The sequence below is a fragment of the Numenius arquata genome, chromosome 6 (assembly GCF_964106895.1).
Source record: "Numenius arquata chromosome 6, bNumArq3.hap1.1, whole genome shotgun sequence".
Lineage (NCBI taxonomy): Eukaryota > Metazoa > Chordata > Aves > Charadriiformes > Scolopacidae > Numenius > Numenius arquata.
The window spans coordinates 16,113,510-16,141,506 of record NC_133581.1 but is presented as its reverse complement, the minus strand read 5'-3'; the positions used below and the strand labels follow the sequence as shown (position 1 = coordinate 16,141,506).

At 47.6% G+C, this 27,997-nt stretch overlaps 2 protein-coding genes across 6 annotated transcripts in view; one reads left to right on the top strand and one right to left on the bottom strand.

Annotated features, from left to right (window-relative positions):
* The first annotated feature begins 8,849 nt into the window (after positions 1 to 8,849).
* On the top strand, positions 8,850 to 27,885 carry PRR33 (proline rich 33). 4 transcript variants are annotated; one of them, XM_074148578.1, is made up of 4 exons: positions 8,963 to 9,068; positions 15,066 to 15,201; positions 16,907 to 17,112; positions 22,970 to 27,885. In XM_074148578.1, the coding sequence occupies exons 2-4, from the start codon at positions 15,165 to 15,167 to the stop codon at positions 24,605 to 24,607; spliced, it is 1,881 nt and encodes a 626-aa protein (XP_074004679.1). In that variant the 5' UTR covers positions 8,963 to 9,068; positions 15,066 to 15,164; the 3' UTR covers positions 24,608 to 27,885. The 4 variants fall into 4 exon arrangements, with proteins under 4 accessions (XP_074004680.1, XP_074004681.1, XP_074004682.1 ...); XM_074148579.1 differs by lacking the exon at positions 16,907 to 17,112 and having other exon boundaries at positions 8,850 to 9,068; XM_074148581.1 differs by lacking the exon at positions 16,907 to 17,112 and having other exon boundaries at positions 8,917 to 9,068; positions 22,664 to 27,885.
* Positions 18,027 to 27,997, bottom strand: part of LSP1 (lymphocyte specific protein 1) — a 50,864-nt gene continuing 40,893 nt past the window's right edge. For both annotated transcript variants that reach the window (XM_074148582.1, XM_074148583.1), the window contains exon 11: positions 18,027 to 19,417. The gene's annotated coding sequence lies outside the window, so the exon portion shown is untranslated. The remainder of the gene's footprint in view (positions 19,418 to 27,997) is intronic.

The window sequence follows — 27,997 nt, the reverse complement described above, 5'->3', positions numbered from 1 at the left end:
ACCATCGCTGATGGGAATTAGCCAGTTGCAGCAATGCGGGGGAATCTGTGGCCAAAAAAAACCACCCTTCTGTCTATAAAATCCCTAAGGTGGACATTTCTGCACTGGGGCAAGTCTCTGTCTCAGAGCTGGTCTCATACACTCCATGTGCAAATACTCCACCTCCCAGTAAAGAGCTTCACTTTTGACTCCTTAGCAGATGTCTTGGACACTAAGACTAAGATCCTGGCAGAAAGCCCAAAGTTTGGCCCTCACCTCTGTCTCAGACACCTTGGGAAAATGGAGGATGACAACCAGCAGCTACACTTGCCTGAACTGAATCTTCCTCTCCCTGCTCTCTACAAAAGCTGAAACAACTCAGGTGAGGAGGGCTTTTCATACTCCATCTTTCCAGATCTGCACTCTGTCTCTCGCAGCTTGTCAAATCACCTTTTGCCAGCTAAAAGCGCATTAAAACACTTAATTCTTGCCAGTCGGTTTTCTGCCTTGCCATTTCCATCCTCAGCAGTGCCTTGTCTGGTGCTCCTCAGGAGCCGGGCAACCTGCTCGTCTCTTCAATTTCAAAGGACATTACCAAAATTGGAATAGCAGGATTTCACTGATGATAAGTTGTATGGGCTCTGCACCAGTCCCTGCTCTAAAATGCTCTGAGTTTACAGACATGTTAGCTCCCAGCTTTACAACCATCCCCTATGGCTCGTATACTGCGTTTCACCATAACGTGAATGGTGGGCACATCACAGCCCCTACTTGGCCAGTTATGGTATCCAACTGATTTACCGATCAAGTGTTTCAGATCACCTTTAGCGGCAAGCGCCAAAGAGAAGGGTGAAAAACAGACAAGGAAAAAGCAGAACCAAGAATTAAAGAAAGACAAAATACATTCCACGGTTTTTTGTTACCTTCTTCTTCGTATTCCTCTGCATTGAAATAGGGGAGGGGAAAAAAAAGCAGACAAATCAACCATCAGCCTTGACGCATCAGTAGGGCATTACCCACGGCAGAGCCCTTTGCTCCCACAGGGATGCTGGGCAAGATGGCCTCTGAAAGGCCACTTCCAAATCAGCAAGTAAAATTGCAAATAAAATTACTTTGAGAAAAAAAGAGGAGGCCTAAAAGGGCAGGAGGGCAATATTGTATTGAATTTTTTCTTGGGCACTGGGAACCCAGGCATACATGCACGTTAGAAGGAAAAAGATGGCAGAGAGGGCCTCCAAATATGAGTAAAACAGCAAAGAAAACAAACGTGTATATTTCTATGTATATTGCTTGTATATATTGTGGGCTTCTATGTTTTAAAACAGAAACAAAATTATCCATACAAAAGCTGCAAAATAAATTGCCAGCAGATGGCAGTGCCCCTACAAAAACCAGCAGGGTCTCCCACAACCAGGGCATCGATTTGGGGCTACAAGTAGAGTAAAATCACCAGAAGCTGGTGATAGTCAGACAGACATGCAAAAAAAAGATACCTCAGATTTGTCTAACCGTACCAGCACTTTTTGTTAAAATAGCAACAATGGGCAGAAAGAAGACGGGCATGGTCAGCGAAGGCTGCAGACTTGAACAGAAGCAATTAGAGACAGATTTAAGACTTACCCTCTCCTTGCTCCCTGTGAGAGAGGAAAAAAGGTTATTGAAACTGGATAAATATTCCTTCCACTCTGTATTAGTGCCAAGCTTTAAACCATATACTGAAGCAACCCAATGCACTATCTGTTGTTTCTTCTTCCCCCCATTCTCCCTTTGCTCTTCGAGGAGCCATTTGGGTTTAAGATTAGTAAAGTGACTGGGTTTGGGTTTTATTTTAAATAGCGTTGCTCATTCTGATGGTGTGTATGGATCCGTACACAGAAATTATCCTATCGCCACAGGGCCATAACATGATACCTAGATGTAGGTGCTGTGCAGGGGCCAATGAAGCTGGATCTCAGCCTAGGTGTGCCAGGCAAGCCAGCCTGTAGCCTATGGCCCACGCCAACCCATACCTGCTACAGGCTCCCTGAACCTTAGGGCTATCTAATAAAAATTTGGGATAAGCCAGATGATACTCGATGTTTATCCCATGGCTGTAGCAACATCAGTCTTGCAGTCTGTTCCCATTCCTTGCCCCCACTTGCCAGCCTCTCCTACTCTACCATCACCTTGCATGAAACCCAAAGCCCAGAGCAGCCCTGGGGCTGGACCCTAAACAAGAGACTTGTTAGCCAGACATTGCTTGAAAAAGGTGCCAAATTTCATCTCTGGATTATTTTTTTAGGAGCAGGCTGGACAAAATGACACAGGTTGAACTGAGCGTGCCTCATAGCAGAGGAAGGGATTAAGTGAGCACTGGAGGTCTGTCTGTGATGCCTCTGGTCCCGTGATTGCCCTAAATCTCCCATCTATACCTACTGATGCTTAAATGTCAAATGACCCCATTGGGTTTGGTCATATTACTCTAGATATGTTAAACCAGGGAGAAAGTGGCTCCTCCACTACAATGTATGTTTAATTCCCCCTCTTCCAGGTGTAGTGCCATGGCCATGGAGCACAGGCTGAGCTGGGTGGAGGTGTTTGAAGGGCATCCTGTGTTGGACAGGGAAGGTGTCAGGTGAACTTCGATGGACCCTTTGACACCCAAAATCCAAGACACCCCTTCCCCAGTGCCTGGGGGCGTGCTTTGGGCCATGCACAGGGTGGCACCCAGCCCCTCCTCCCCACGGGGATACCCTTGCTCCACTGTGTGGAGCCAAGCTGAACAGATGAACACACAGGTGGCTTTCTCTCTACTTACACTTCCTCAGTATCAGACATGTTGGCAGCGAGTTTCTAGACAAAAGATGAAAAGAAAAAAAAAAAAAGAAAAAAAAAAGGTGTTATTATCAGAAGCGCCTCCTAGAAAATGCCACGGCAGGAGCAGATGGGTTGACATTTGAGGACAAAGAAAGCCAGGCACCTGCTTTCCCACACAGCAGCCAATCCCCCACCAACACTACCATTTTGGGAACAGCACAGACCTTTGCCAGCCAGGTCAGAGGACAAGGAGAGGGGGAGAAGAAAAGATCATCTGGAAAGACATGCCCCATCAACCTGGTTTTAAGTTACAAAACTCCAAAGTTCAGGGAGACGGGTGTCCTCTTGCACCCATCTGACATTTCCGTTGCTCCAGCAAGATCAGAGAAATTTTTCCTCGTTCACGCTTCCAGGAGTGGGAAGGCGCCAGCTCCAAAGCATTAGTCAGAGCTAAAAAAAATAAAATAACTGAAACTACCAGTATACCCAGAGATAACTATTTATTTGTCAGCACCCAAAAGTGCCCTAAGTAGTAGTGTCTGGCTTATACAGCTGATGAATGAATGAACAATTATCTGTTGATTAGTTTAGGGTGAGAACTGGCCAAATGCCTGGTTAGGCAATTCTTATTGGTATAATCAGTTGTATTTATTGCAACCAATCCTCGCATTGAGGGGCTGAAGTGTGGTGGCTTGCATTTCCGCACAGCCCAAGTCAGGGCTGGGTGCAGACCACCGCCCCTGAAGAGCTGCAGCCAGGGAAGAGCCAGGGCTGGATATGGCCACTCTGCTGATCTTTGCCGGACCCCAAATGCGTGTATCAGAGCTTCAGCCAGAGTCAGAGGGAGTGGTGTTGCTATTCGGGGAGCAACATGGCAATATCACACAATGGCTGCACCAGGTTCGGTTATGGCCTCGGTGCAACACTATAGTTCTCCTAAAAGAATCAGCTGCCCTGATGCGAGGGGAGGAGGTGGGGAAGGGCCTCCAAAGCTTCCTCCAAATCCACGGTGGGTCTTAAATTAGAAAGCCAGGCCCCTCCTCGCTGGGAAACCCTAACTATGACTTTCATTACTTCATTACTCAGCTGATACATGTGAGATGTCTTGAAGGAGCAGGTGGGCTGACTTAGGTTCAAAATGAACAACTGCAGATCAGCAGCTTTCTATTTCAGAGGAAGGCAGTAATCCCATAGGCTCCAACCCTGCCCTATAAGGGATCCTCTCCGTTCCCCAGCAATGACCCTGGGCACCATGCATTAACACCAACAGGATTTTAAAACTCCATGTTCTAAACAGCGACAAACAGCCAGCATTTTTTCCTCTGGTTCCTTATTTATCCTCTTTCTGAAATTCACCATTGCCCTGGAAGTAGTGCCAGCAATGGCTGCGTTATGACCCGATCTGAGTAGCTGGACAGGAGGGTGATCTACTGCTAGGACACATGAGATTTGGGTTCAGTGATCTCTTGGCTGCTTTTAACTTGGTAGCTGTGATTGCCCACTCCTCAAGTGCAACAGTCATCCCAAGCAGTAAACTGGGGACTCTAACCCCACCAGGCAGGAGGAATCTTGGAGGAATTTCATGTTTGGGAGGAGTTTCAGCTCCTTAAATGGCTTTTCTGCTGCATCGATTCCTGCTGCTTCTTCTGTTACTTGGATGCTACAACACCTCTGATTTCTCTCCCCTGGTCTTTTTTACCTAGATCACCAAATCTTCAGGATAAAGATTTCCACTTGCTATCTGCACAGTGGCTAGCAGTGTAAGTTTGCAATCTCATTTCAGCCTCCAAAAATTATTCAAGCTATTAGTAATAACACTTGACATTATGTTGGTTTACGCAGCGGGACAGCAGACCTTCACTTGGCAAAAGCCCATAGAGGGAACCTGCCAGATGCCCAGCTGTTGGCTCCTTCCAAAATGCATGATCTCTAAAGACTCAGGGCAATGACCAATCCTCCCACAGATTCTGCCTTTAATTTATAAATTCAGATTTCCTTCTTCCCAAGGTGGAGGAAAAAAAGAGAGAGAACTTTTAAAGGGCTTTGGGCTAAACTCTTCTTCCCTCTCACTCTAGTGGCAAGAAGAGTAATACTGCTCAATGCTGGAGAAGAAATCAGCTCGAGAGCCCTGCATATGCGTACAGAGAGCAAACGTCTGTTCAGTGCAGGATAGGCACGTAATGCAGCGCATGCTGTTCTTTCCAAGGCAACTGAAGTCAATGGAAGCCTTTGCAATCAGGCTTTCCATTAACAATTCTTGGAATGAGCTCATCTAGTCTCCAATTTAGCTCTAAAGACATCTTGCTGAGGGTTGTCACATTGGCTGTTCCCCTACGCCCTTCCATATTTGTTAATCCAAGTGCTGCAAATGCGAATGGGATTTTACATGGCATCTGTCCACGTGCTATAAACGCCGAGCGAGAATGCCAGCGTCCCTGACACCATAAGACCCCAACCCTGAGGGGGTTTCTGGGACCCGGATAAAATGAATTAATAACAAGTGCATTGGCAGACTCTGTGCAGAGATGAGCCAGATACAGAAACCCCACAGGCTTGGACAGGGGGGACAAAAAAAAATCCAGGGGGAGGTGCAGATTTCACCCTTGCAAGGGCTAAACGTTCAACCAAGTTCGGTCACTTTGTCAGGAGGAGCTGGCATTTAAGGTTGTACCTTTCCAGCCATTGCTCTGGCTGGAAAGCCAAAAAGGTTTGGCTTTCCTCAAGAAGAACAAGGTATCTGTCTGCTTTGAGGCATTCAAAAGCCATCTGGTCCCTTGAAGCCAGGGACAAAACACAGACCATCATAGCAACAGCCACCCAAGACGAGAAAGGCTCTTTGATGCCCAGTACTGTCCACGTAGCTAACTGTCATCAAAGCAGCCAACAAAACAAAACAATATTTACATCCAAAAGGCAATAAAGAAAGCAATCCGCTAAGAGCAGTATTTTTTGCCATTAAGTTCACTGAAGGCAATGGAAAGTCTCCAGCTGGCTCAGGATTACCCTTTGGTGGAAATTACTTTACATACAGCAAATGCAGCCTCAGATTAGGGCTGTTAGCACCTTTAGGCAATAACTGAGTTTTGTTTGTACAGTGGCAGAAAAATGGGGTCTGGTCCTGACTGAGGTTTAAGGATGCAGTAAAATCAATTAGTTAATACTGCCCACCATTTGGAAGGAACAAAACACATGGGAAAGTTTCACCAGACCAAAAACTTCCTGCCTGCTCCCACCCCTTAAAGGTGAAAGCAAAGGTTATTTTCTGCATTTTGTTCACGCTAAACAGGTCATGGCTGGAAGGACAAATACCCCAATCCTCATTAGCCCCAGGTGGGCAGGAACGCCATGTCCCTTTTGGCCCCAAATGCTCCTGCCCTTGCCTGAAAGAGCAGAGCCAGCACATCCTAAGAAGCCTCTTGGCAGCTGAGAATGCACCCGGGAGGGGGAATGGGCTGCCTTGCACCTCCAGGCCATCCCTGGAAATAACCCACCTGTCAATCACCCCCTCCCAAGCCAGGCCATACAAGGAGGCAAGGTAGCAAGAGCCATACAGAAAGGGGGAAGGATAAAAGTGGCCATGCATGGGTGATGGGAGCTGGCAGGGACAGCTATCAGGCAAGGACTAGGGGTATAATCCACCAAGCACCTCAGGGCCACACTTTCCCAGCAGGAACTGCTGCAAACCCACTGAATCTATTATTTTATATACAGATACATATATATTAAAAAATATGTGTATTAAACATATAAATATATACATATACTTTTCTATATAAAAAGTATGTACATATACTTTTTAAAATCCATGTTTCTTCTATCCCTCTGCTTCCTCCCTTTGTTTCTGAACTGCTCAGTAGTTTCTGGCAGAAAGTGTTTCTCTCCCCAGGGCTGGAGAGCAAAGTGTCCACGGCAGCACTGCTGCTGAAACAGGGTAGCAGGATCCAAGCACTGCTGCAGGCTCCACTGACACAAAGCAAAATCCAGATTCCCTGCCCCAAAACGTGCCCTTTATGCTTGTCTTCAGGGTGATATGATCCGACAGATCCCTGCATGGGGTTTGCTAGCAACAACAAAACTGAGACAGAGCACTAAAAAGTAACGTGATTAGCTTATAGCCCCTGCCTTTCCCCTGGTCTTGCACCCATGAGGGACGGCTGACTGCCAGGGCCATCGCCTATGGCCTCGCTGGAGGTCCCCCACCACCAGTGGCACAGCTCCCACCCAAATAGCTGGTATCAAAGCCACCTGTGCTAGTGACACTCTTGCCTTTGCAGGATACCCCCAGTCCCAAAAGTGAGGAGCTCTGCCCTATGGAGCAGCTGCAGGCAGGGGAGAGATATGCCCCACACATATGGCGGGGATTCACCTGCACTAAGTGGTCAGGCCAGCAAAGGGCAGGGTTTTGAAGCCATGCATACAGGGAGCATCCCATCACCACTCTGAATTTAACCCCCTCCTTCCACCCTTCCATGGGCACATGGGGATTCTCTCCCAGTTTTCTTCTTTTCTGTGGAAGGGGGCAGTTTTCTCTAACTACATTTGTGGTTCTCAGGTCTCCCTCTAGCCCCACACCCCAAAGCCCTCCTCGCCCGCTGGCAGCTCCCTGATCATCCTGCCCTTCATCCCTCCTGCCTTGGCCATCCCTTTCTCCAGATGACAGGAGAGGGAAGGACAGCGCTTCCTTCCCACTGCTGGATCAAGTTTTCCCAAATGCCCTGAGAGATGCCACTTCATTCCCAGCCTGGACCTTAGTTTTGGAAGGGTCTTTTCTCCCACCACTAATCCTTGAGAGTTCAGAGCACCCAAATCTCCGCAAGTGGCACGAATCTCACATAAATCCCAGCAAAAGCCAAGAAGGAAAACTGCCTTTTCCTTAGGATCCTGTCCTGGACCTAGTATACCCCAACCCTCCCCTGATGCTTCTCTATTCAAACCAAGGCTCAGCCCCTCTGCAGTTTTGTTCTCTGGCATCCCTCACCAGGGCTCCCACTTACCTGGGAGGAGTGGAGAGAAGCACCGAGCTCCCTGCTGAAGGGGACGGGCAGGCTGGGATCTGCAAGCGTCCCAAGGTGATGCAGCTGTCAACTTATAGTGACATTTGATCATCTGGAGGAGCTGATTGGCCCCAGACCCCTGCACTGAACAGGGAAGAGAGCAGGGGTGGGGTGGAGGGGGTGGGAGGGGAGAGCAAGGGAAGGGGAAAAAAAAGGTCATACCATGTATAGGAGCAGCTGGAGGAATTGCACAGATGATGCTAAGATGGGAGGGACATGTTTGGAGAAAAAAAAAAAACCACAGGGCTTATGTTTCTATATTTACAACCCCACCAGGCAGGCAGAGCTTAAAGAAGGGTATCTGAGGCAAAGGCACCTCAGAAACAAATTGTGGGGCTCCCACAGCTTCATGGTGCACGGTCGCTGCTTAAAACCTGGTCATGGCACCCTGGCTCTTGCAATCTAAACACACAGCAGCAGCTCCTGCTCTCCTGGCCAAGCAGGACCACTTCCCTGCTGCCCCTCTACACGTAAATAGCTTTGGTTGCTCTGCAAGATTAGAGCCTGTGGAGGGCTTGGGGACCTTCTGCTGCACAACGCTCTCTGAAACGAGCAGTCACAGGGCATATGATAAGTCAGAAGCATGTAGCACACATGTTGCATGTGTGTTTGTGAGTGGGCAGTGTGTGGCACACACCTACCTCTTGCTAAGACTACTAGGGCTCTGCCACACATCAGAGCTTGAGGAGACCTGGAACAAAAAGTAGGCACACAGCAAGAGAGCTTGTCTGACCTCAAGCTACCCTTCTTAGCATGATGCAAAAGCATCATTTAAGTAAGGATATCTTAGACAAGGCAAACCCCAGATGGCTGGACCCCACGTAGGATCCTCTAGGTGCCCGGAGGGGTTTTGCCGCAGTTGCACGACTATGCCAGCAGAGGATTGCAGTGCCTTAGTACAACCTTCTGGCTCATGGTTTCCATTTCGCTAAACCTCGTAGGCTTCAGCTCCCCATCCCCTCCCTCCCACCCCTCTCCCCTTGGCAGGGCTCCCCGGCGGTGCAGAGCATGCCCTCCGGTGTGCCTGGCAGCTCCAGCACCCCCCTTTTCCCAGCCTGTAGGAGCAGAGAAAACCTTCAGGAGCTGCAGGGCAGGCGGTATTTTTGGCCCGGGTCACGGATCAATTCCTGCCCACTCTTTCCCTGCCACTTGCAGGAAGGGGTCCCCAACCGAGGATGTAGAGACAAGCTTTTAAAGCCGTGGAGCAGGAGCACAGCGCTGCAGCCTCCCATCCACCAGGTAACATGCACGAGCCAGAACCCCCTCTCCAGCTTGTATTCTCCAGCTGTCTGGCAGCTTATCCCCTCACCTGCCTTCTGCAACCCAGCTCATGCCAATGCTTTTGTAACTCACTGTGTGGGAGGGGGACAGTGCATTCATCCTCAGAGCCCTGCCTATGGCTGAGAGGAGTTTTCTGGGTGGGGGAGCCAGGGTGGGCATCCCATGCTGCCGAGGAGAGTGGCATCTGCATGGGGACGCACAGCCAGACCAGGTATTGTGGCCTCCGCTCCCCGACCCCAGCTCTGCCGAAAGCGCTAACGCAGCAAACCAGCCTTCACACTGCATTTTCGGCACCATCAAGCATTTTTGCCACCTTCCACTGGCTCATTTTCCTCAGGCACTGCACCAACTGGGCACATCTCCAAGAAATACTGTGCTTGCCCAAACTGGCAGCAGAGCAGGGATGTGTGGGAGGGGAGTCCCCCAGCTGTTCCTCCTTTTATGTTTGCTGTGGGCCCAGTTTGGCAATAGTATTCACCAGCCTCCTTCACCTGCCTCCCAGTTATAGACTGTCCCTTCTGCTGACAGGGCATCGAGACTCAGGTCTCACACACTGAGGACTGGATCAATAAGTTAAAAAGGCAATGTGTGTCTGTGCAAGTGCGTGTGAAGCCTGGGTGGTTCTCAGCAGATGTGAGGCTGAACACTCCCATGGTCCTGTCTGGCCCATTGGCAGGAGCAGCATGAGCGTGTTGCGGGGTTGCACAGCCTCTGCGGGAGCAGTGCTGCGTGTGCACCAGCAGCAGAGGAGTGCTCCACATCACTCAAATTCCCCTCTAAGCATCTTGACAAATGTGAAGTTGATGCAGGCTGGGGAGGGACAGGTAGTCAGATGTTTCAACCTGCTACAGCTCTATTTTCAAATAGATGAGATGCAAATGTTGCTCCCTGCAGCATCCCTTTAGTTCCTGTATACACACGGCTGCGCTCAGCTCAATTCCTGCTCTGGACACGCTGGGCAACTGCACCAGACAATGTCCATCTTTACATTATACATCATGTCCGTGGTCCATCCTCCCCATCACCACCGCCCACAAGCATGGCCCATCTGTGCATCCTACGGGCTGCCTCTGTCAGTCCGCTCATGTTCATGCATCTTGTCTCCAGTCCCAGCGTGATCCGGTTCTCTCTTCCCGCAGGACCAAGGGAATCTGCTTCATCCCTCTTGGGGAGTGCTTAGCTGATGCACACATCCTCTGTTTGTTCTGCTATCATCTGGTTCACAACTGAAGCTCATTCCCCACAGCCCATTTTATGTTTGCCCTTTCTTCCCTTTGTGGGTCTTTCTACCCACTTTAGCACATAATCCTCTCAAATAATTGTTTCAGGACTCAGCCGTGTACCCTGTGCTTTTTATACATACCCTACATCTAGTCCTTATTTCACCTCTTGATGCCTTTGCACACCAGTTTCATTCATTGCCTGCTACATTTTCATCATTAGCTTTGCCTCTCTTTACTGTAGAGCATCCTGCTCTAGGATATATATTTTGTGCTGTCTTGACATCATCTCTTCTCCCTGCATCAGCAGCAAGGTGTACTTGGACTTGCCTTTGAGCTGCTGCAGTGCAGCCATGCCAGCCTAGAGAGCCAGCAAACCACCACCAACTACCTCATGCTCTCTATTGATCGCATGGACCAGATGAGAGAGAGATGATCCCAACTGTGGCTACATTTCTTCCAAAAGCTATCAGATTTTGTTAGGCAAGGGTGGAGTGAGCACCTGCATTTGGAGATGCCCCTCTCACCAGCTGCCAGGGTAGAAGACAGCACCAAGGCCAAAGAGAGTATGCATGCAGGTCACAGACATGAACTAGGGTCTCAAACTGCATAAAGTCCCTCCACCTGCTGACCTCAAGCCAAGCCGACAGTGACAGCATCTGCACCTGGGACACAATACAGCAAACCAGTGTTCCTCCTTGAATAGGAAGCAGAGGCTGGGACAGAGATCTACAGAAGTTTCCACTAGGAAACCTAACCCAATATCGCATTTCTTTTCGGTAGCTAGGAGCACCCAGACTGGTTATTTGAGATGGGCCACAGGAATATACAGCGTAGCAGGGCCACTTGCAGGGGAGCTGTAATCAGCCCTTTTCATCTTTTCTAGCTGTTGGCTGACCTGTTGCAGCAGCCAGTGCACTCAGCAGGAGATGCCTTTAAATACAGTGCTCACACATCAGCCCCGATAATTTTACAAATTGAGTAAAAGATGGGCATTTTGGCCAGATACTTGTCTCTATTTTTTTTTCATACCCTCACCCCCCATGCTCATTGCTGAGCATGGCCCAGTCAGCGGGCAGCATTTCCATGGATAACTGCCTCCTACAGCTGGACGGTGCCCAGCCAGCGAGCTGAAAAAGCACTGTAAAAGTGCATCTAAAAACCTCTACAGCTTCACGATCATTAAAGACACCAGAGTTTGTAAGTAAGATCAGCTACATCCTTCCCATAAAACAACCCAGGAGAGATCTAACACCTGAAAAAAACCCAGTACCTATCCCTTATTCACCAACTGCTGACCAACACTGAGCAAACTGATCTAATGCAGAAACAGATCCTGATTTGGCAGACAAGTTGGGCCAGAGGACCTCCTGAAGTCCTTCCTCACCCAAACTCACCCATGACTCTGCACTTACACCTTCATACTAGAGCTACAGAGTAACTTCCACGTCTTTCATCCCAAAACAGTTAAGCTATCCAAAGTGAAATTGTTTGCCAGGAAAATGTGTTTTACTTGAGTTGTTCCATTGTTCACAGCCTGAATGTTTCCTCTTTTTCCTCCCCCTCTGAAGTATATTTGAATGCTTTAAAAATATCTTTTGAATTTTTTTGCATGATACAGCTGTTCTAGTTTTGGTGCGTTTGTCCACTTATACAGATATCAGCACTGAAACACTTGAAGTTATCCATGAAAACACGTTGATTAAGCTGACTGGAAAAAGGCAGGGACATGTTTTTCCATTTTGTGACACTTTCAATTATAAACCTTTTACCATGATTAAGGGCAGGCAGGAAACTGGAATCACAAAAGCCTTTTGGGAAGGAAAACTAAATTCTTATCCATTCCCCTCACTTCTTCTCTTTATACCGCTCCAGAGAGAGTTTCTGCAGTGGGGTTTAATCAGCAGTTTAAGGTCAGAATAGATGCCCTACATTCACCAAAACACTCTTTCCAATTTAACTGAAGCAGTTGCCAATAAAAAGGCAGATCAGGTACTACGTACACTAAGAGAAAGGACAGAATATATATACATATATAATTATTTTCTGTTCCTGGGTAAAATCCAATGTCCTGTTTTATGCAGTTGGTCAAGCAGAGATCAGAATAGCCTTAAACTTTAAAATCGGCTCCTCTAAGTATCAGCAGACTGCTGCCATTTTACAGGCAATGACAGGGTCCTGAGGAATCCAAAACACAGCTCAAATGGGCCAAGCAAAGACCAGCTTTCCTCCTCAGCTCCTCTAATACCCTCACCTAGCATTTGGGCTTGGGATCTCCATCCCTCCCTGAGCTAGAAGAGACCTGGTGCAGTGCTTGCCATGCACAGCGATGCATCTCTTGCAGCAGCTGCTCAGATAAAGGGGAGAGCAAGTATTCACTCTTGTGGGTTCACCTACCTGAATCCTGGAGGGTGGCTGAGGAGCCTCAGGGTACTGACACCTTCTCCTGATGAGGCTCCATGACATCTCAGGCTCAGGGGCATTAAAAGGAGAATAAAGGGCAACAAACAACCTTTCTCTTATTACCTAATTACCAGATTACCTATGTATGCGTCCACCCACCTTCCTGATACTGCTCTTCTCCTCCTTGCATCTGGAGGGAGGGAGTCAATCAACACCTCCGTGGAGGACTCTAGAATGTCATCTCTTCTGTGACATTCAGTCAGTAGGAGAATCTGCCCCCATCTTAGAATCATAGAATGGTTAGAGTTGGAAGGGACCTTAAAGATCATCGAGTTCCAACCCCCCCGCCATGGGCAGGGACACCTTCCACTAGACCAGCTTGCTCAAAGCCCCATCAAACCTGGTCTTCAACATTTCCAGGGATGGGGCATGCACAAGCTGTCTGGGCAACCTGTTCCAGTGTCCCACCACCCTCAACAGTAAAGAATTTCTTCCTAATATCTAATCTAAACCTCCCCTCTTTCAATTTAAAACCATTACCCCTCATCCTATCACTACACTCCCTGATAAGGAGTCCTTCCCCATCTCTCCTGTAGGCCCCCTTTAGGTACTGGAAGGCTGTTATAAGGTCTCCCCGGAGCCTTCTCTTCTCCAGGCTGAACCACCCCAACTCTTTGCCTGTAAGAGCAGAAACTCTATATGTTTGCATAAGAAATAGGGAGGGATCTGAACACCTCATATTTCAGCACCAGATGCAAAGATAAGCCAGCCTTGTGCATCGTTCATACAGTGCATGCTGCAAATAAACTCATTAGGCTGGTGTGGTTTCAGTGGTGACATTGGCAGAGCAGGGTACAACATGTCCTCGGGCATTTTTAAATTCTGTTGAAGTTTTCTTATTCATAATGGCTTTTTTTCTAAGTTTCCAGTTAGGTTGGCTCTGGTTGTCATTATCGGGGGTTTTTTTTCCCAGCAACGTTTTCAGTGTTGGAGAAACACAAAGTCACTAGCACTCCTGAAAGACAATGGAAGTTTTGAGTTGTTAAAGTCCTCAGTCAAAGAGGAATTAATTGCATTAGGGTATTTGCATGAAGGATTGAGCAGCTACCCCGCAATCCTTCCACAGGTCAGCACTGCTCTAAGGAGCAGCATGTCCTACAGAGCCAAGTGTGATCTCATCAGTCATCACGGAGACACAGAGGGAGAAAGCAAATGGAAAGCTCACTTCCAACACCAACCCAAAGATGCATCTGCATCCCTTCCATAAGAACTGGCCTCATCAAATAGGCCATAGCAACAACAGATGCTTTGCTATCTTGGATCCATGACAGAGGGACTCAAAGTCAGATTAGAGATACATTACCACACAGGGTCAATGAGCAACAAGTCTTAGCAGGGTGGTACTGGAGAAGAAGCAAGAATTTGCCTTCAGAGTTGACTTTCTGGCATAGCTCACCAGCATTCCAAAAGCCAGATGGAACAGATCAGGCTTAAGCCAGGTGTAAAGCTGTTTTGGAGACCTCCAGAGAAACTGCTCTTGCATACCCCTATCTCCCTGTGAGCGTGTTTAACCTATCAGCTGCCTTAACATCCACACTAAAAGGCTCCTGAAATGCTGTGAAAAAGCAAAGCCCAAACTGGGATGACAGCTGGAAAGGGGGATGAAACACCAGGGGCCAAGAGGTGGTAAATAACATGGCTTTTAGGCAGCTCACATGTGCAGCCAGGGCAAAGGTGGGTACTGGTGCCATCTTTATCAGCTCACTTTAGCTGTCTCTGCCCTGATTTTCAAGTCAAACTGCACGCAAACCCCCAACCAAAATTCACCAAACTGACCGACTCTAAATCGCCTCTGCTCCCAGCACAGTACATTCCGCACTTGCATGGTCCACATACAGCACATCCCTCACCAGGAACAAGCAGGGATGGAGCCAGAATTTGCACTGTTCCTCTCTGGGGACGGTAGCAACCAAAGCATAACTCCAAATTTGCATTTTGCAACCCTGACTTTTGCGAAACAGTAAATCTAAACAGCAAACTTGAAAAGCCTCCAACTGGTTTCATTGCCTTGAGCTACTCTGCTAGAATATCTGTCCTGGCAACATCACCATCATCTGCCTTTCACCTCTCCAGTACTTTAGATGCTGAACTTTGTAGGGCCAAATCTGGGAGCATGCAATGGTGTTACTTGATAGCCCCTCTTCATGCTAATTTTAGTTGAAGGAACTTTTCTTGCTTTCAAAAAGGAGTCACTTTATTTTTGAGAAACCTCTTGTACTTATTGGATACTGTAAACACTCTTTTCCATCTGATGTTTTGAATTTACCTACAGGGATCTAAACATAACAAGAAAACAGTACCCGAAATGATCTTAAAGGAACGATGACCTGTTAATTTTGTAAACCAAACCAAGTAACACAATGCACCCAACATGCAAGTGATTGCAGATGGAAACAAATTACACATCAGTAAGTACTGAATTTCATCTTTCCTCAGTTAATATCCATTCCTGTTTTTTGTGGTAGATTGCTGCTCCATCAACTCAGCTGTCTGCTTTGGGAAATGTGCTTGCTCCATCTGCTTTAGACATCTAAGACACAATCCCTGTGGGATTCTGGAGATCCTCCTTGAATACCCTAGATCTAGGCTACCTGCCTCTCTGAAGATAAGGCATCAGGCTGGACAGCTCGAGACGTAGCCAGGGGCTCATCCTTAGGATATTTACACCTAAATGGATGAGACAGACAGAGAGGATGAAGCCCAAGCAGCCAGAGAGAGCCAGGAACAGTGTCTGGAATTGCTGTTTTGGGCTTTCCCGAGAGGATGTGAGCAAGGCAGGAGACCAGCCAAGGTGCTCACAGCAGCCACCCACAGTCTCTCCACAACCTCAGGGAAGGACTGCTTAACCAACCAAACATCTTGCTGCTTTCATGTTTTAAAATGCTTGCTCATATAAATTCCAAAGATATTTTCCCCTTACTTTGTTTCAACCTCCCCCCTGTTCTTCCCATCACCCTGAAAAGCCCCAAGCCCATGACACCTTTTTTTGTTTTCCTATTAATTTGAAGGATGAAGAGTGCATGTTTTAGCATTGCTAAATGACTATTACTTAGAGTTACTGCGAAGAGATTAAGCACCTTTCTGAAATTTATGACCTAAATCAAATTGTTCCACTGCAAGCAAAACCCTCAGGGGACCCAATGCAAAATCACAGGGAAATCACTTCCAGTCTGTCTCACTATCAGGATCCTTGTTACAAGTCCATCATTTCTGAAACAAATGCTAGCTCAAATTGCACTTTTTGTCACTGTCAGATCCATCCATTCTTTACCTGCTTTAAAAAAATATGTATCATGCAGCATTAGCAAATGTGTGTTGAGCTGGCAAAAGCTACCAATAGACCAACCTCAGAGCCTTGTTCAGTAGCATATCAGCTGCCACGTCATTATTTATAGCCGCCCCGCTCTTTGAGCTTGTTTATTTTCCTTCCCTAAGTTGATTGTGTTGGCAGGGAAAGCTCTGACATTCAGACCCAGGTGTCTTCAAGTCTGACCTTTCCTTCAAAGAGCAGACACATTTCAAGGAAGAAAGTCATTTGGAAACTTTAGACCCTTCTTTTAGACCTTTAGACTGTCCACCACCTCACTGGAGGCCCAGTGCAGAGCTGCAAGCAAGCATTGAACAGATCTGTTAATTAGCCAGCTCATGTACATAAAGATGGTCATAAAAATGAGCCTATAATTATTTTATACCTGTAAAGAAAACCAGATGAAGTCTACCGCCTGGTCTCTAGGCAGAGCAAGTGCTTATATAAAGATACAACATTCAAAACAGACTTGAGTTTTCCATCAGCTAAGTTTTCATAGAATCATAGAATGGTTAGAGTTGGAAGGGACCTTAAAGATCATCGAGTTCCAACCCCCCTGCCATGGGCAGGGACGCCTCCACTAGAGCAGGTTGCTCAAAGCCCCATACAGCCTAGCCTTAAACACTTCCAGGGATGGGGCATCCACAACTTCCCTGAGCAACCTGTTCCAGTGCTTCACTACCCTTACAGTAAAGAATTTCCTCCTAATATCTAATCTAAGTCTCCCCTCTTCCAATTTAAAACTATTACCCCTTGTCCTGTCACTACATCTCCTGACAAAGAGTCCCTCTACGGCTCTCCTGTAGGCTCCCTTCAGATATTGGAAGGCTGCTATGAGGTCTCCCTGGAGCCCTCTCTTCTCCAGGCTGAACAACCCCAGCTCTCTCAGCCTGTCTTCATAGGGGAGGTGCTCCAGCCCGCTGATCATCTTCGTTGCCCTCCGCTGGACCCGTTCCAACAGGTTCATGTCCTTCCTGCATTGAGGACTCCAAAGCTGGACACAGTATTCCAGGTGGGGTCTCATGAGTGCAGAGTAGAGGGGTAGAATCACCTCCCTCAACCTGCTGGCCACACTTCTCTTGATGCAGCCCAGGATCCGGTTGGCTTTCTGGGCTGCCAGTGCGCACTGCCAGCTCATGTTGAGCTTCTCATCCACCAACACCCCCAAAGTCCTTCTCCTCAGGGCTGCTCTCCAGCCATTCTCCGCCCAAAGTTTTCCCCAAGTTTAAATAATGTTGGTTTATGGCCTGCAGGAAATAGGCATTGCAATAGTCATGGGCCATGTTTTTCTATCAGATCTTGCATACGCTCATGTAGAATCATCTGTTTAAGCTTGCTGGGAAAAAAGCAGCCCTGAATCCTGTTTCAGAAAGGCAAGCAGCCCATTTCAGTATTACTGTAGCTCCCAAAGATTCATTTAATAGTGGATGCTGTACAACAGGATGCTCCCCTTTTGCGTTATCATAAACATACAGCACAGGGAAAGAAGAAATTAGAGAGAAGCAACACCTGGAGGTGTGCCTCAAGGTAAGAGTAGTGAGAGCCCACATGGGAGTTCAAGCCCCTATCTTCGGGCATCATTGGCCTGCTGAGGGGATGGTAATTTGGGATAACATGGCAGCACAGGAAACAGAGACAGCCAAGAGATACAGGGACCAGGAAAGCATTGTTTTTCTCCACCAGCCCTGCAGCAAGACACTCTCAATTACCTTCAACAGCAATGAACGCTGCAGCAAAATGACAAGGATCTCCTAAACAGAACAGGCACACAGAAAACCCCTTTCCTGCATACATCATGCTCCTTTTCTTCTTGTCATTCAGCCTGATGTTTCTTCTCCTCTACTTTCCACTCAAGCAGAGAGCTGCAAGGTCTTGGAAAACAGCTTTGCTGCAGGAACTCCTGTATCAACAAAATCCTCAGAGTTGCCATGATTACAACATCTTTCTCAAATTTTATTAAATGCTTACAAAAAAACATAATCCAGGACACAGTAAATATAAGCAGAAAGGAAACTGATGCAGGAAGAGAGAAGCTGCCCTCACTCCAGGAGAGCAGAAACAAGTTGCAAAATTATGCTGACACGGGAAGAAGGCAGGAATAAGACTTTAAAGAAGGGATGGGGAACATGCTAACACCATGAAATATGAAGATGTGGGAGAGCTCAGAAGCAGCCCTAGGAGCTGATTTACGTATCCCAGGTCCAAGGCCAGAGTGCCACTCTTTAGGGGCCAGTTTTCCCATGTTCACTGCAAGCCCTGACCTCCTCAAACAGCTTATTAGGATGCTTTTTCATTGAGGCAGCTTCCAGCATAAGAGAAGGAGCCATTACCCAGATATCCTGTCCACCTCCAAAAGCATAGCAGGCAGGTTATCAACATGCCCACCACCTCTGACATTCAGAAGTGTCTCAGTCACTGGCACTGGAGCCCACAGGTTAGAGAACAAGCAAATCCCTTTCCCAAAGAATGGAGATAATGCCAGTGATCAGCACTTCTCACCTGGGAAAGGAGACCTCCAACCCATGTTAGACAGGGAGAGGAAGGCAGCAGCTATTTGAAACAAAGCTGCTATTGTCACTGTCAAGACCAAAAAGTAGTAGGAACATTGTGGCATGGGTATGTAACTGTGATTCAAGGATGATCTGGGAACTAAAGAAAAAAACAGGACTAAGTTGAATGCGATTTGATGTACACAGTAGATGGAAGTCCCTCAAAACAGATGCTGTAGAGGGACAGAGGCTGCATTGTAACAGGGAAAGACTTCACCCATAGCTGGCACCAACAGGGTGACAAGTGGTCCTTGCAGTCTCCTCACACTCAGGATCTGCCCATTGCCCTCCTTTCAAACACTGATTCTTTTACCAAATTTCTGTTGAGCTCACTCTCTCCCACCACCCAGCCACCAAGAGCCAAAAAAGCAGAAATTCTTCATCATGGAGCAAAAGCCCTGCCAGCTCGGCAGAGTAAAAGCCCTGCAGATCCCTCTCTTCCAACACTTGAGAAAGAAGAAAGGGAGAGAGGGAGCAGAGCAACAGTATCCCATCTCCATAGCAGAGACAGATAAAAAATAAAAAAAAAAAAAAAAAAAGAAGCCAAAGAGTCACATAGAAGGTTAAAACAGGGATGGGTTTTTCCAGCTGATCTAGTTCCTTTCATCCAACTGAAGGCAGCATGGGGTATTGCTCACACCCCAAGAGCAGTCAAGCTGTACTTAGGTAGACTGACATCAGGGAGGAGATAAACATCCTTCAATTATCTTCTGTGGAGCAGAGGAAATAGTGGCATTGAGGGTTGCATCGAGTCAGGACCAAGCTCAGCTGCAAGACAAGAAAACAACAAGTTTATGCACACTGTTTGGCCTGCCATGAGTGATACCCTGGGCTTTACAGGGGCAGCATCTTTCCAGCAACTACAGGTGGTTTTCTTCCATCTATTTCCACAAACCCCTGTGAATTATCCCATAAAGCTTCAAAGCTGCAGGACAGCCAGATGTATTACATGCCCATGGCAGAGAAGACACCGAGGGCTGCACGCCTGGCAGAGGCCATGAACTGCCCAGGCAGAGGGAAGAACGTGCTCCTGTCCAGCCCTCTCCTCCCAAGGAGGAGATCAGCAGGTTTCCTTCAAGCCCCAGAAAGCCACTAAAGCAGAGAGTGTGTTCCTACAACCCCCAGCAGCTGCAGCTCTCCGCTTGGGACCATCTGCGGCAGTCTCGGGTTCCTGCAACTCTCGATCTGCTCCACACATGACAGCTGGTGCAGCCTAGGGACTCCAGAGCACAGATGACTTTTCCATTGCATGATAAATGACTCCTCCATGCTGAAACTCTCCCCACCATTCCCAGTTTGGGGTTGATTGCAGATGGAGTAGAGTCCCGGAGAACAGTCAGGGTCCAAGAGTGGGTGACCTCCCTTCCACCCACAGGCACTCAACCAGCAGGAGGGAAACTTAACCCTTTGAAAGCCTCTTGACTCAGCTTCTAGATTAATTTCTTTCCAGCATATCACAAACCCACCCAAGTTTCTCAGGCAGTATTTTCCCTGTTGTCCCTGTGTTTTCAGCTCTGGCCTTTCTGCTGGCAATAAAGCAAGTCCATCTGTCCCTTTGCTTTTACTTCCTTACTTGGCAAGTGGGAAGACGTTCACAAGTCTCACTTGTTGCAGAATTTCTGAGCACACAAAGCTCTGAAGGATACTCAAACAAAGCCAAGCGTGACAGGGAAGGCAAATAAATTAAGAGCTAATTTCCTTTTGCTGTCTCTTAGCATCTCTCTGCCTCAACAGTCCAACTCACAGATTCTGGCACAGTCACATGCCATGGAAGTTACTACCCACAAGGTCTTCAAGACCCACAGCACAGCAGATTCCAAGTCAGCTGGGATGCTGAGATAGTAGCAAGAGTGATTTTAAGAGCACAGGCTATTGTAAAAGACCGCAAGTCTTGAGATTATAAGGCGCAAAGCCACATCTAACTTTGGGAACAGAGGGAAAGTCTTCCTGCTGCATGCAGATTATATCTAAACTTCCCACTCCCAAGAACCCCCGTGCCCTCCTCAGCAGCATCTGGCAGTTTGCAGCACATCTCAGACAAGATCCTGCTCTGACCTGTGTGGGAGAAGCTGCATTTTTCTGAGGTGCAGCAGTCCGTAGGACGAGGAAATCACTCGAATTGCTGCTCAGTAGCTAGGAAGTTCACTGCCCTGCCTCTTTAGTATTCCCAACACAACAAACTCGAAGCAGGTCAGCCTTTTAGTTCTGGTTTACCAGTGCTGCTGGACCACAGCTCATCTTGTGATACAGGCTGTCCATGCAACCACATTAAACAGAAGCAGATGAAATCATTCCACAATCAATCTTAACATCAGAGGCATGTACTAGCTCACCTTGCAGCAGATAAAAATCACCCAAGCAATTGCCAAGTCCTATACAAACAGAACCAGAGTAGTGTTGCACAAGAGCAAGTATGTGCCTCTCCAACTGAGGCATTTTGGCTTTCTAATCCAGAAGAATCTAGAGTATCCACAAGGCTGGGAAAGAGAGCAGGTATATGATGAAGGAATGGGCTATCAGCCTTTTTTTGGGCCGGGGCAGATTTGTTTCTAAGAGTAGCTCTTGGAATAGAGCAAGTCCTAATCCCAGCCTTGTGCCTAAGGCATAAAGCTGATAAGCCACTGGGAATGCCCAACAGTTGTCACACCCCCAGCTGGCACAAATCCCCTCCAAGTCCCTCGCCAAAACAGTGGGAGATTTCTCATGCCTGCAGCCGAAGTAAACGCATCAGGTGGTAGCAGTGTACCACTTGCTAGACACTACCCAGACCCTGCCCACCACAGCCTCTGCTCTGAAGGACAGTTTGTCCACCGCGGTGAGGTCTAGACCTTGAAGGCTTTATGCCCCACATGCCACCTCTTCAGTGCTTTCATTTGCTGCTGCTTCCCCCCCAAGAAAAGTCATCCTTCTTTCCCCCATCCACAACCATCTGCTTTCTCGGTACAGATCAGCTTCCCAGCCCAGCGCTGACAGCAACACTGCAAGCCCAAAGACAACACCAGGCACTCAAGTGCAAATAGCTCTTCTGAGCTTTTGAGAGTTTTATTCAGGATAATTTTCCTACACAGTAGGTATCACACTACACATCCACACTAATCAGAGCAGGCTGGGAGCCACCAGGAACCGAGCAGAGCACAGGCAATAGCCCCTCTGAGCATCCCTGACATCACCCCACCTCCCCTTCCTCATTTCAGGATGCTCAATTGCATCCAGCACCGGGGATTAAGGGACTCAGTGATTTATGCCTCATTTCATAGCAAAGCTCAGCAACTCTGTGCTGAGTGAGAGCCAGGACAGAGTCAGATTTCTTTTTCGGGTCTGCCAAAGAGTCATGGCAGGTCAGAGGCTGGGTGCTTGGTCTTCCCCAGCCTTGCTCAGGAAGGGAAATAAGAGAACTGACTAGTTTTATCTTTCTATCCCCAACACAAACTTTTAGCTCAACTGCAGGAAATCCGACTGGCACTCACCAGAAAGAAGAGGAGATGGTGGTGAGTTAGCAACAGTGTTGGCCAAAGGGGGTCCAGCTGCAATTACCATTGGGGATAAGACCCAACTCAGACCACAACCCATTTCTGCTTCACTGAAGAATAGGTGATACAGGGAGGACTGTGACAATGCTCCCCCAGGGAAAGAGAAAACTAGGTTTTATCTTGAGTGCAGAAAGAGAAGGTTGCCACTGTGCTTGACACAACGAAGAAACACCAGTCAGAGTTAGTGTTGTGGCAAAGCACTTTCTCATCAGATAAACGGACCTTTTAAGTCCTGCATTTCACCAGGATGTCTTTCTGCCAGCTGAAATCACTCAAGGCCAGTGTTGACTTTGACTCAAATGAGACACGTAGTTCATGGCTGTTCTGTTGCACATAACATTGTATCAGAGTATTAATAACTGGAATAACTGAAATTTGGAAAGTCATGAAATATTTCCGATTTGTGCCTGTGGGGAATGTTTCAAAGCTTCAAAATTTCAGGCCTGCTCTGTTTCTCTTTACGTTTCCTTCCAAATTCTGTTAGGATTCGCCAAGACACGAATGTCTGGGGTCCCGAGGAACACTCTGGATTTTGTGATAGTGCCAGGAGCGGGAGGTTTGGCAATACAGCTTCCCCCCAGTACATCTCTTGCCCCACCACACCACCCTCAAGACTGACTGAGGCTACCTTGGGAGTCTAAGGAAACCAAGATGGATGCTCTTGTCCCACAAAACTGACTCCATACTCATAGCTTTTGGATAGAGGAAGAGGAGTCCTTATATATGAATACTTCAGAGTCTAGCCAAGGGTTAAGCCCATGCCAACTCTAAGATTTGTGTTTTCTTCCAGGAGATGACAATGCTGATAACAGTATCATCCTCCATTCAGCCCACTCCCATCCGCCACCACCTTTCTCCCCCTCCCACCCTACCAAAGCCTGGGAAGGACAACCTGCGGCTCCAGCGGCTGCTGAAGAAGGCAGCCAAGAAAAACGCTGTCCTAGCTTCGGAGCAAGCCAAGCCCTTTCGGTCCAGCCTCTCACCTGTGAATGAGGCCAGCCCCGACATTGAGCACAATGAAAGCGCTCCCCCAGCAGAGACGCCTGAAACCGCAGCACCCCCCTCCACCAGCCTTCCAACCCGCCTCTCCATCAAGCCTATCACTCACCGTGTCCCCTCCCCATTCCGGAAGAGCAAGCCTTTCACGCTGAAGGTCACTGAGCAGAGGCGCATTGCTGAACACCTCAGGATCACGACCTCCCCAGCCATGCCCATGCTACACAAGCCAAGTGCTCCTGAGACTCCACAGCAGCCTGAAGGCACAGACATCCAGCTCCCCTCTCCAGGCAACCCTTCCATATTTGCTGGCCCCCAGCCACCTCCTTCCAGTACACCCAGTAAAGTAAGGGCACCAGAGGTTACCTATGTCACCAAGGTACACACTTATTTCCACAGTGTCAAGCCACCCAGGGCTAAGACACCCACGTCAAATCAGACCCAAGCAACCACCAGCCATGAAGACAAAAGGCCTTCTTCTCCAGCAGCTGAAACAAGCTGCTGTGAACAGTCTCCAGGGCAGATACCCGTCCCGCTCGATGACAGCAAGGCCACAGCTCCCACAATGGAGCCTCCTCTCCTTCCTGCTGCAGAGGCAGAGCCTCCTAAGGAGCCCACGCCTGTTCCTACTGAAGAGTCCATCCAGGCCCCTTCACCCAAGCCCAGCACCTCTGATTCCCACACCAATAAGCCTACAACCCATGGAAGTGACATGGAAATATCTGGATCAGAGAGAGCTCCTGAATTACCCAAGCAAGATGGTGACATCCTAAAACCACCAACACCCAGCACTCCTTGGAAGCAAGCACATCTGCAAACAGCAACCGTAGCAGAAGCTGACAGCATGGGGGCCACCTCCACAGACACCAAGGAAGAACATGTCACTCAACCTCACTTGACCCCCAGCTTACCAAACACCAGCCCACACCTCAAAGCTGAGCCAGCACTACCATCAGTAGAAGCAGCAAAGCCTCCTGGAGCCAATGCTGGTGGCTGGCATCGCCTCAGGAAGCACTTGATGGTGCAGCCAGAAGAACCCAACTTCCCAGAGCCTGAGTCAGAAAAGGTGGGACAGGAAGAAGAGAGCAAGGAAGACAGCTCTCAAGCAATCATCAGTCAAGGCCATAGGCTGTTTAAATCAAGGGCCACAAGAATGTGGGATGCTATTTTATACCAAATGACAGTTAACAAAGAAAAGAAGCAGCAAGCAGAAGAGAAGAAGCTGCAGAAAGAAGAAAGCATCTTTCTTCCCCGCCGCTTACCCATCCTTCTACATAAGCCACGCTTTGACGCTCGGAAACTGAAGGAGCTGGCTGCCAAACCCATGACAAAGATCACCACTGTGCTCGAGGTGGGCCGATTTAGACCCAAAGTAGCTGAGGAGCACACCAAGAGCTTTAACAGAACAGCATCAGGATGGTCAGTCAACTGAAGCCAGGCTGCTCCACCAGGCCCACATCCTCTGGAGGTTCCTACAGGGCACCAAGCAAGAGAGCACCTATGTCTAGGTTTACTGCCTGACAGAGCCAAGGGCAAGGAAAAAAATAAAATTAAATAAAACCCCTCCAAGCCAGCAGCCTCATGCTGTGAGTTTAAGGGTTACTCTCCATATCTATATAAGCTTAAATGCGTAACATACCACATCCACAGGTCACGAGCCAGGAAAACAGACATGCACTTGTTTTATAAAGAGCCAACAAGCACTGTATGTAGTAACACAGGGAAGAGAGGGGAGCCACACAGCGAAGAGGACAAATTGCCTGTAGAAAACACTCAGTTTAGAGGAGGATGATAGAATCTGAATTTATTTTGTTGTGTTTAAGGAGAGAAATCCTAGAAATAAAAGCAGTTGTAGATGAGACAACATGAAGGAATCTGGGTTGCTCCATATCTCCTGTATGGATTCTTAAAAATTGAACTCAAAGTGGGTATACATCATCTCTTTAACTTGTCCACTGATAGTACTGAAGGGGGCACCTCACACCCATTCACTAAGAACAAGGTGGAAACTCATCCTTTCACCCAAGGCACAGACAAGGGACAGCATAAGATAACCATCCTGCTGTCACATAGCAGTTCCCCTGCCTAAAACACCATTTGATGTCCTCCTAGGTCAGGCTACTAAATTGTAGCACACAAAAGATTTTGTTGCAGTAATCAAGTTCTGTTATGTATTTTACAGTGCTTTTTAAAGCACGGATGGGGGTTAGTGTTTTCATTACAATCAGCAAGAGTCTGCTTCATTCAGCATATGGCTGTACAACTCTGTGGATTTAACAAGGTGCTGTTTTCTGGGGGTTCCTGCTAACCACATGTAGTCTCATTTCCAAGAGGCAACATCATAATAGTTGCATACCTACTAGTGCCTGATCCCCTGAAAAAAGGGGTATTTAAATCAAAATCCCCAACTCTGTCCATTCACAGAGACAACTGTGCTTTCCAGTATTACAGTCACCCTTTGAATCTACATCACCACCGAGCTTATGAACATGAACGCTGGAGAACATCTATTTCTGTTTCACAAGGGACTTTGTCATTTGCTCGGCTATTCCTACACAGCTAATATAGGATTGCTATATTTAGTCCAAATAGAAAACTTGATACACAGCTCTTTACATTCTGTTCATGTGCAGAGGATACAGAGTTGACCAAAATGTCCCCAAGCCAAACCGCAAACAGACTTAAACAAAACCAAGAGGCCCTTTTGTCTTTTTGAAGTCCTCCAATTTTGCAATGATGCTATTAGTAAAGCTCAGTTATAATCAAACCATCACTGAAGTTTTCACTTTGCTGGTCTTATCCTCTCTTTTGTAATCCCTTTCCCAAGGGAAAAAATGAGAAGGAAGAATAACACAAGTATCTAAAGTTTGGATTTCTCCAACCCCCCAGTTTTCCAGGAAAATGCTGAAAAGAGGTAGGTTGGAAACGCACCAGTAATCACAAGTGGATGCCAGGTAAGCCTTTGCGGGATAATTCAACATGTTGCAAGAGAAGGCTATAGAGAAAGATCCACACAGCAACAGAAAACCAAAAAGAGTGCAGCTTAAAACATGTAGAATGCCTAATGCAGACAAAACTGACCTCACCGCACAGTGCTAAAATAGCATCTTAGAAATGGCACGGATAGCTGGATGCCTATGCACAAGAATCTGCATTCCTATGATCCACAGCATTAGCATGAAGCAGAACAGCCAATATAGATTACATTTGGAAGACTAAATGAATCTGGCCAGAGAAGATGTCTTCTGAAGCAATTGGGCTTTAATCCACTTTGTCCTGCAGTGAGGAAAACCACGGAGAACAAACCAGCGATGAGGAAAGGCCTATGTTTTGCATCTGCTGGGCTTCCCACCAGGCTGCATCCACAACCCAGCCCCATTGCACAGGATAGAAGATGGAGAATTGCCAGTGAGGAGAGGAATGCCCACAACTGGAAGCAGAGGAAGGCAGGTCTGGTTGCATGGCTTAGCCCTTCCACCCCAAGAGCAATGGGTGGAGGCATACAGCAGGCATGGACAGACTTTGGCACTAGAGCACTGGACAGAACAGATGCCTGGAGGTAAGAGGAAATTTCCACCAGTGGTTCTGTGTTGGGAGCCATTGCAGCATGTCCCAGCGTGAGCCACCGTGCTGAGTGAGGGAAGGAAAATGCCACTGGACAGAGTTCAGTTGTTTTTCAATGTCAAACAGCCTCAGGCAGTTGGTAAGAGCCCAAATTGCCACTTACAGAAAACCTCTTGCTCTGCAGCCTGCTCAGAGGTCCTGCAACACAGGGAGGGAGGGGAGGAGGAAAAAACTGTACCTGTGCTCAAGCAACTAGAAAGCTGATAAGGTGGTGTTGAGCAAGTGACACGGGGATGAGCCAGAAGGGTTTGAGAGCAAAAAGGCAGCTATGAAGAAATGCATCAGTAAGGAAAAAGGATGGACGTAGTTCTATGGGGTTGAGAGGAGTTGAGGAGCAGGGACCTCTCAGCACACAAAACAGCCAGCTAAAACCCCAAGAACAGAAACAAGCCAAGATCCTCCAAGCTATCACAGTAATTTTGCTATTCACAATCAAATAAACCTTCATTGTGAATGAGCCCATAGGGCAACAGTGCTGTGCAGTGGTTGTTTGTAGCACTGGGTGGATCCTAGAGGACAACCCATGACAGTTGCTGGCCTTTCAAGAGAGGATGCTGGAAAAAGATCAGAGCTGAGGGCACTTTCCTTTGAGCTGCTTGCAGCAGCTCAGGTAGGGAAAAAACACCTGCTGACAACTTCACAAAACCTGTTTGCTATAAAGAATTGAAGCTCAGTAGGATTCCACCTGGTGCGTCAAAACAGACTTCAGGAAAAAGAAGAGGACTGATCAAAGGTGAGACTTTAAAACAGGTTTCTGAAAACCACAGGCAGAGAAGCAAGTTGAGGATACAAGTTTGGTGGGTTCCTTCTTCATGTCTGAAAACACAGATTTGGGGAGGCTTGGGTTTGTACTGCTGCCCATCTCAAAGGGGTATTCAATAGATTTTCTCTTCTAAGTGGGCACAACAAAAGGAAAAAAAACCCAAACAAAACAATACGCTGCAATCAGAACCCAGCTCCTCAAGGGGAAGAAAAAAAAAAAAAAAAAAAGGAACACAGCACCCAGAAGAATTCAGAAACAAAAGGTGTTTTGTAGCAGGCAGAGCTATTTATAAGCTTGGCTATGAAATAAAGCTTCTTTTTTATAGTAGGAAAAAAAGAGTGAGCTTGTTTTCACCCCCAACAACTTCCTCTCCTCTCACAGTGCCAGATGCTGCCTGGTTGGATCCAACCAGTTATCACCTCCCTCTAGGCCATT

Bases quoted from the DNA above. Each gene is read 5' to 3' on its own strand.
- PRR33 (XM_074148578.1), top strand. From the start codon at position 15,165: ATGCAAGTGATTGCAGATGGAAACAAATTACACATCA. The intron at 15,202-16,906 runs GTAAGTACTGAA...GCTCTCCTGTAG, and splicing joins TGGAAACAAATTACACATCA to GCTCCCTTCAGATATTGGAA. The intron at 17,113-22,969 runs GTGGGGTCTCAT...GTTTTCTTCCAG, and splicing joins AGCTGGACACAGTATTCCAG to GAGATGACAATGCTGATAAC.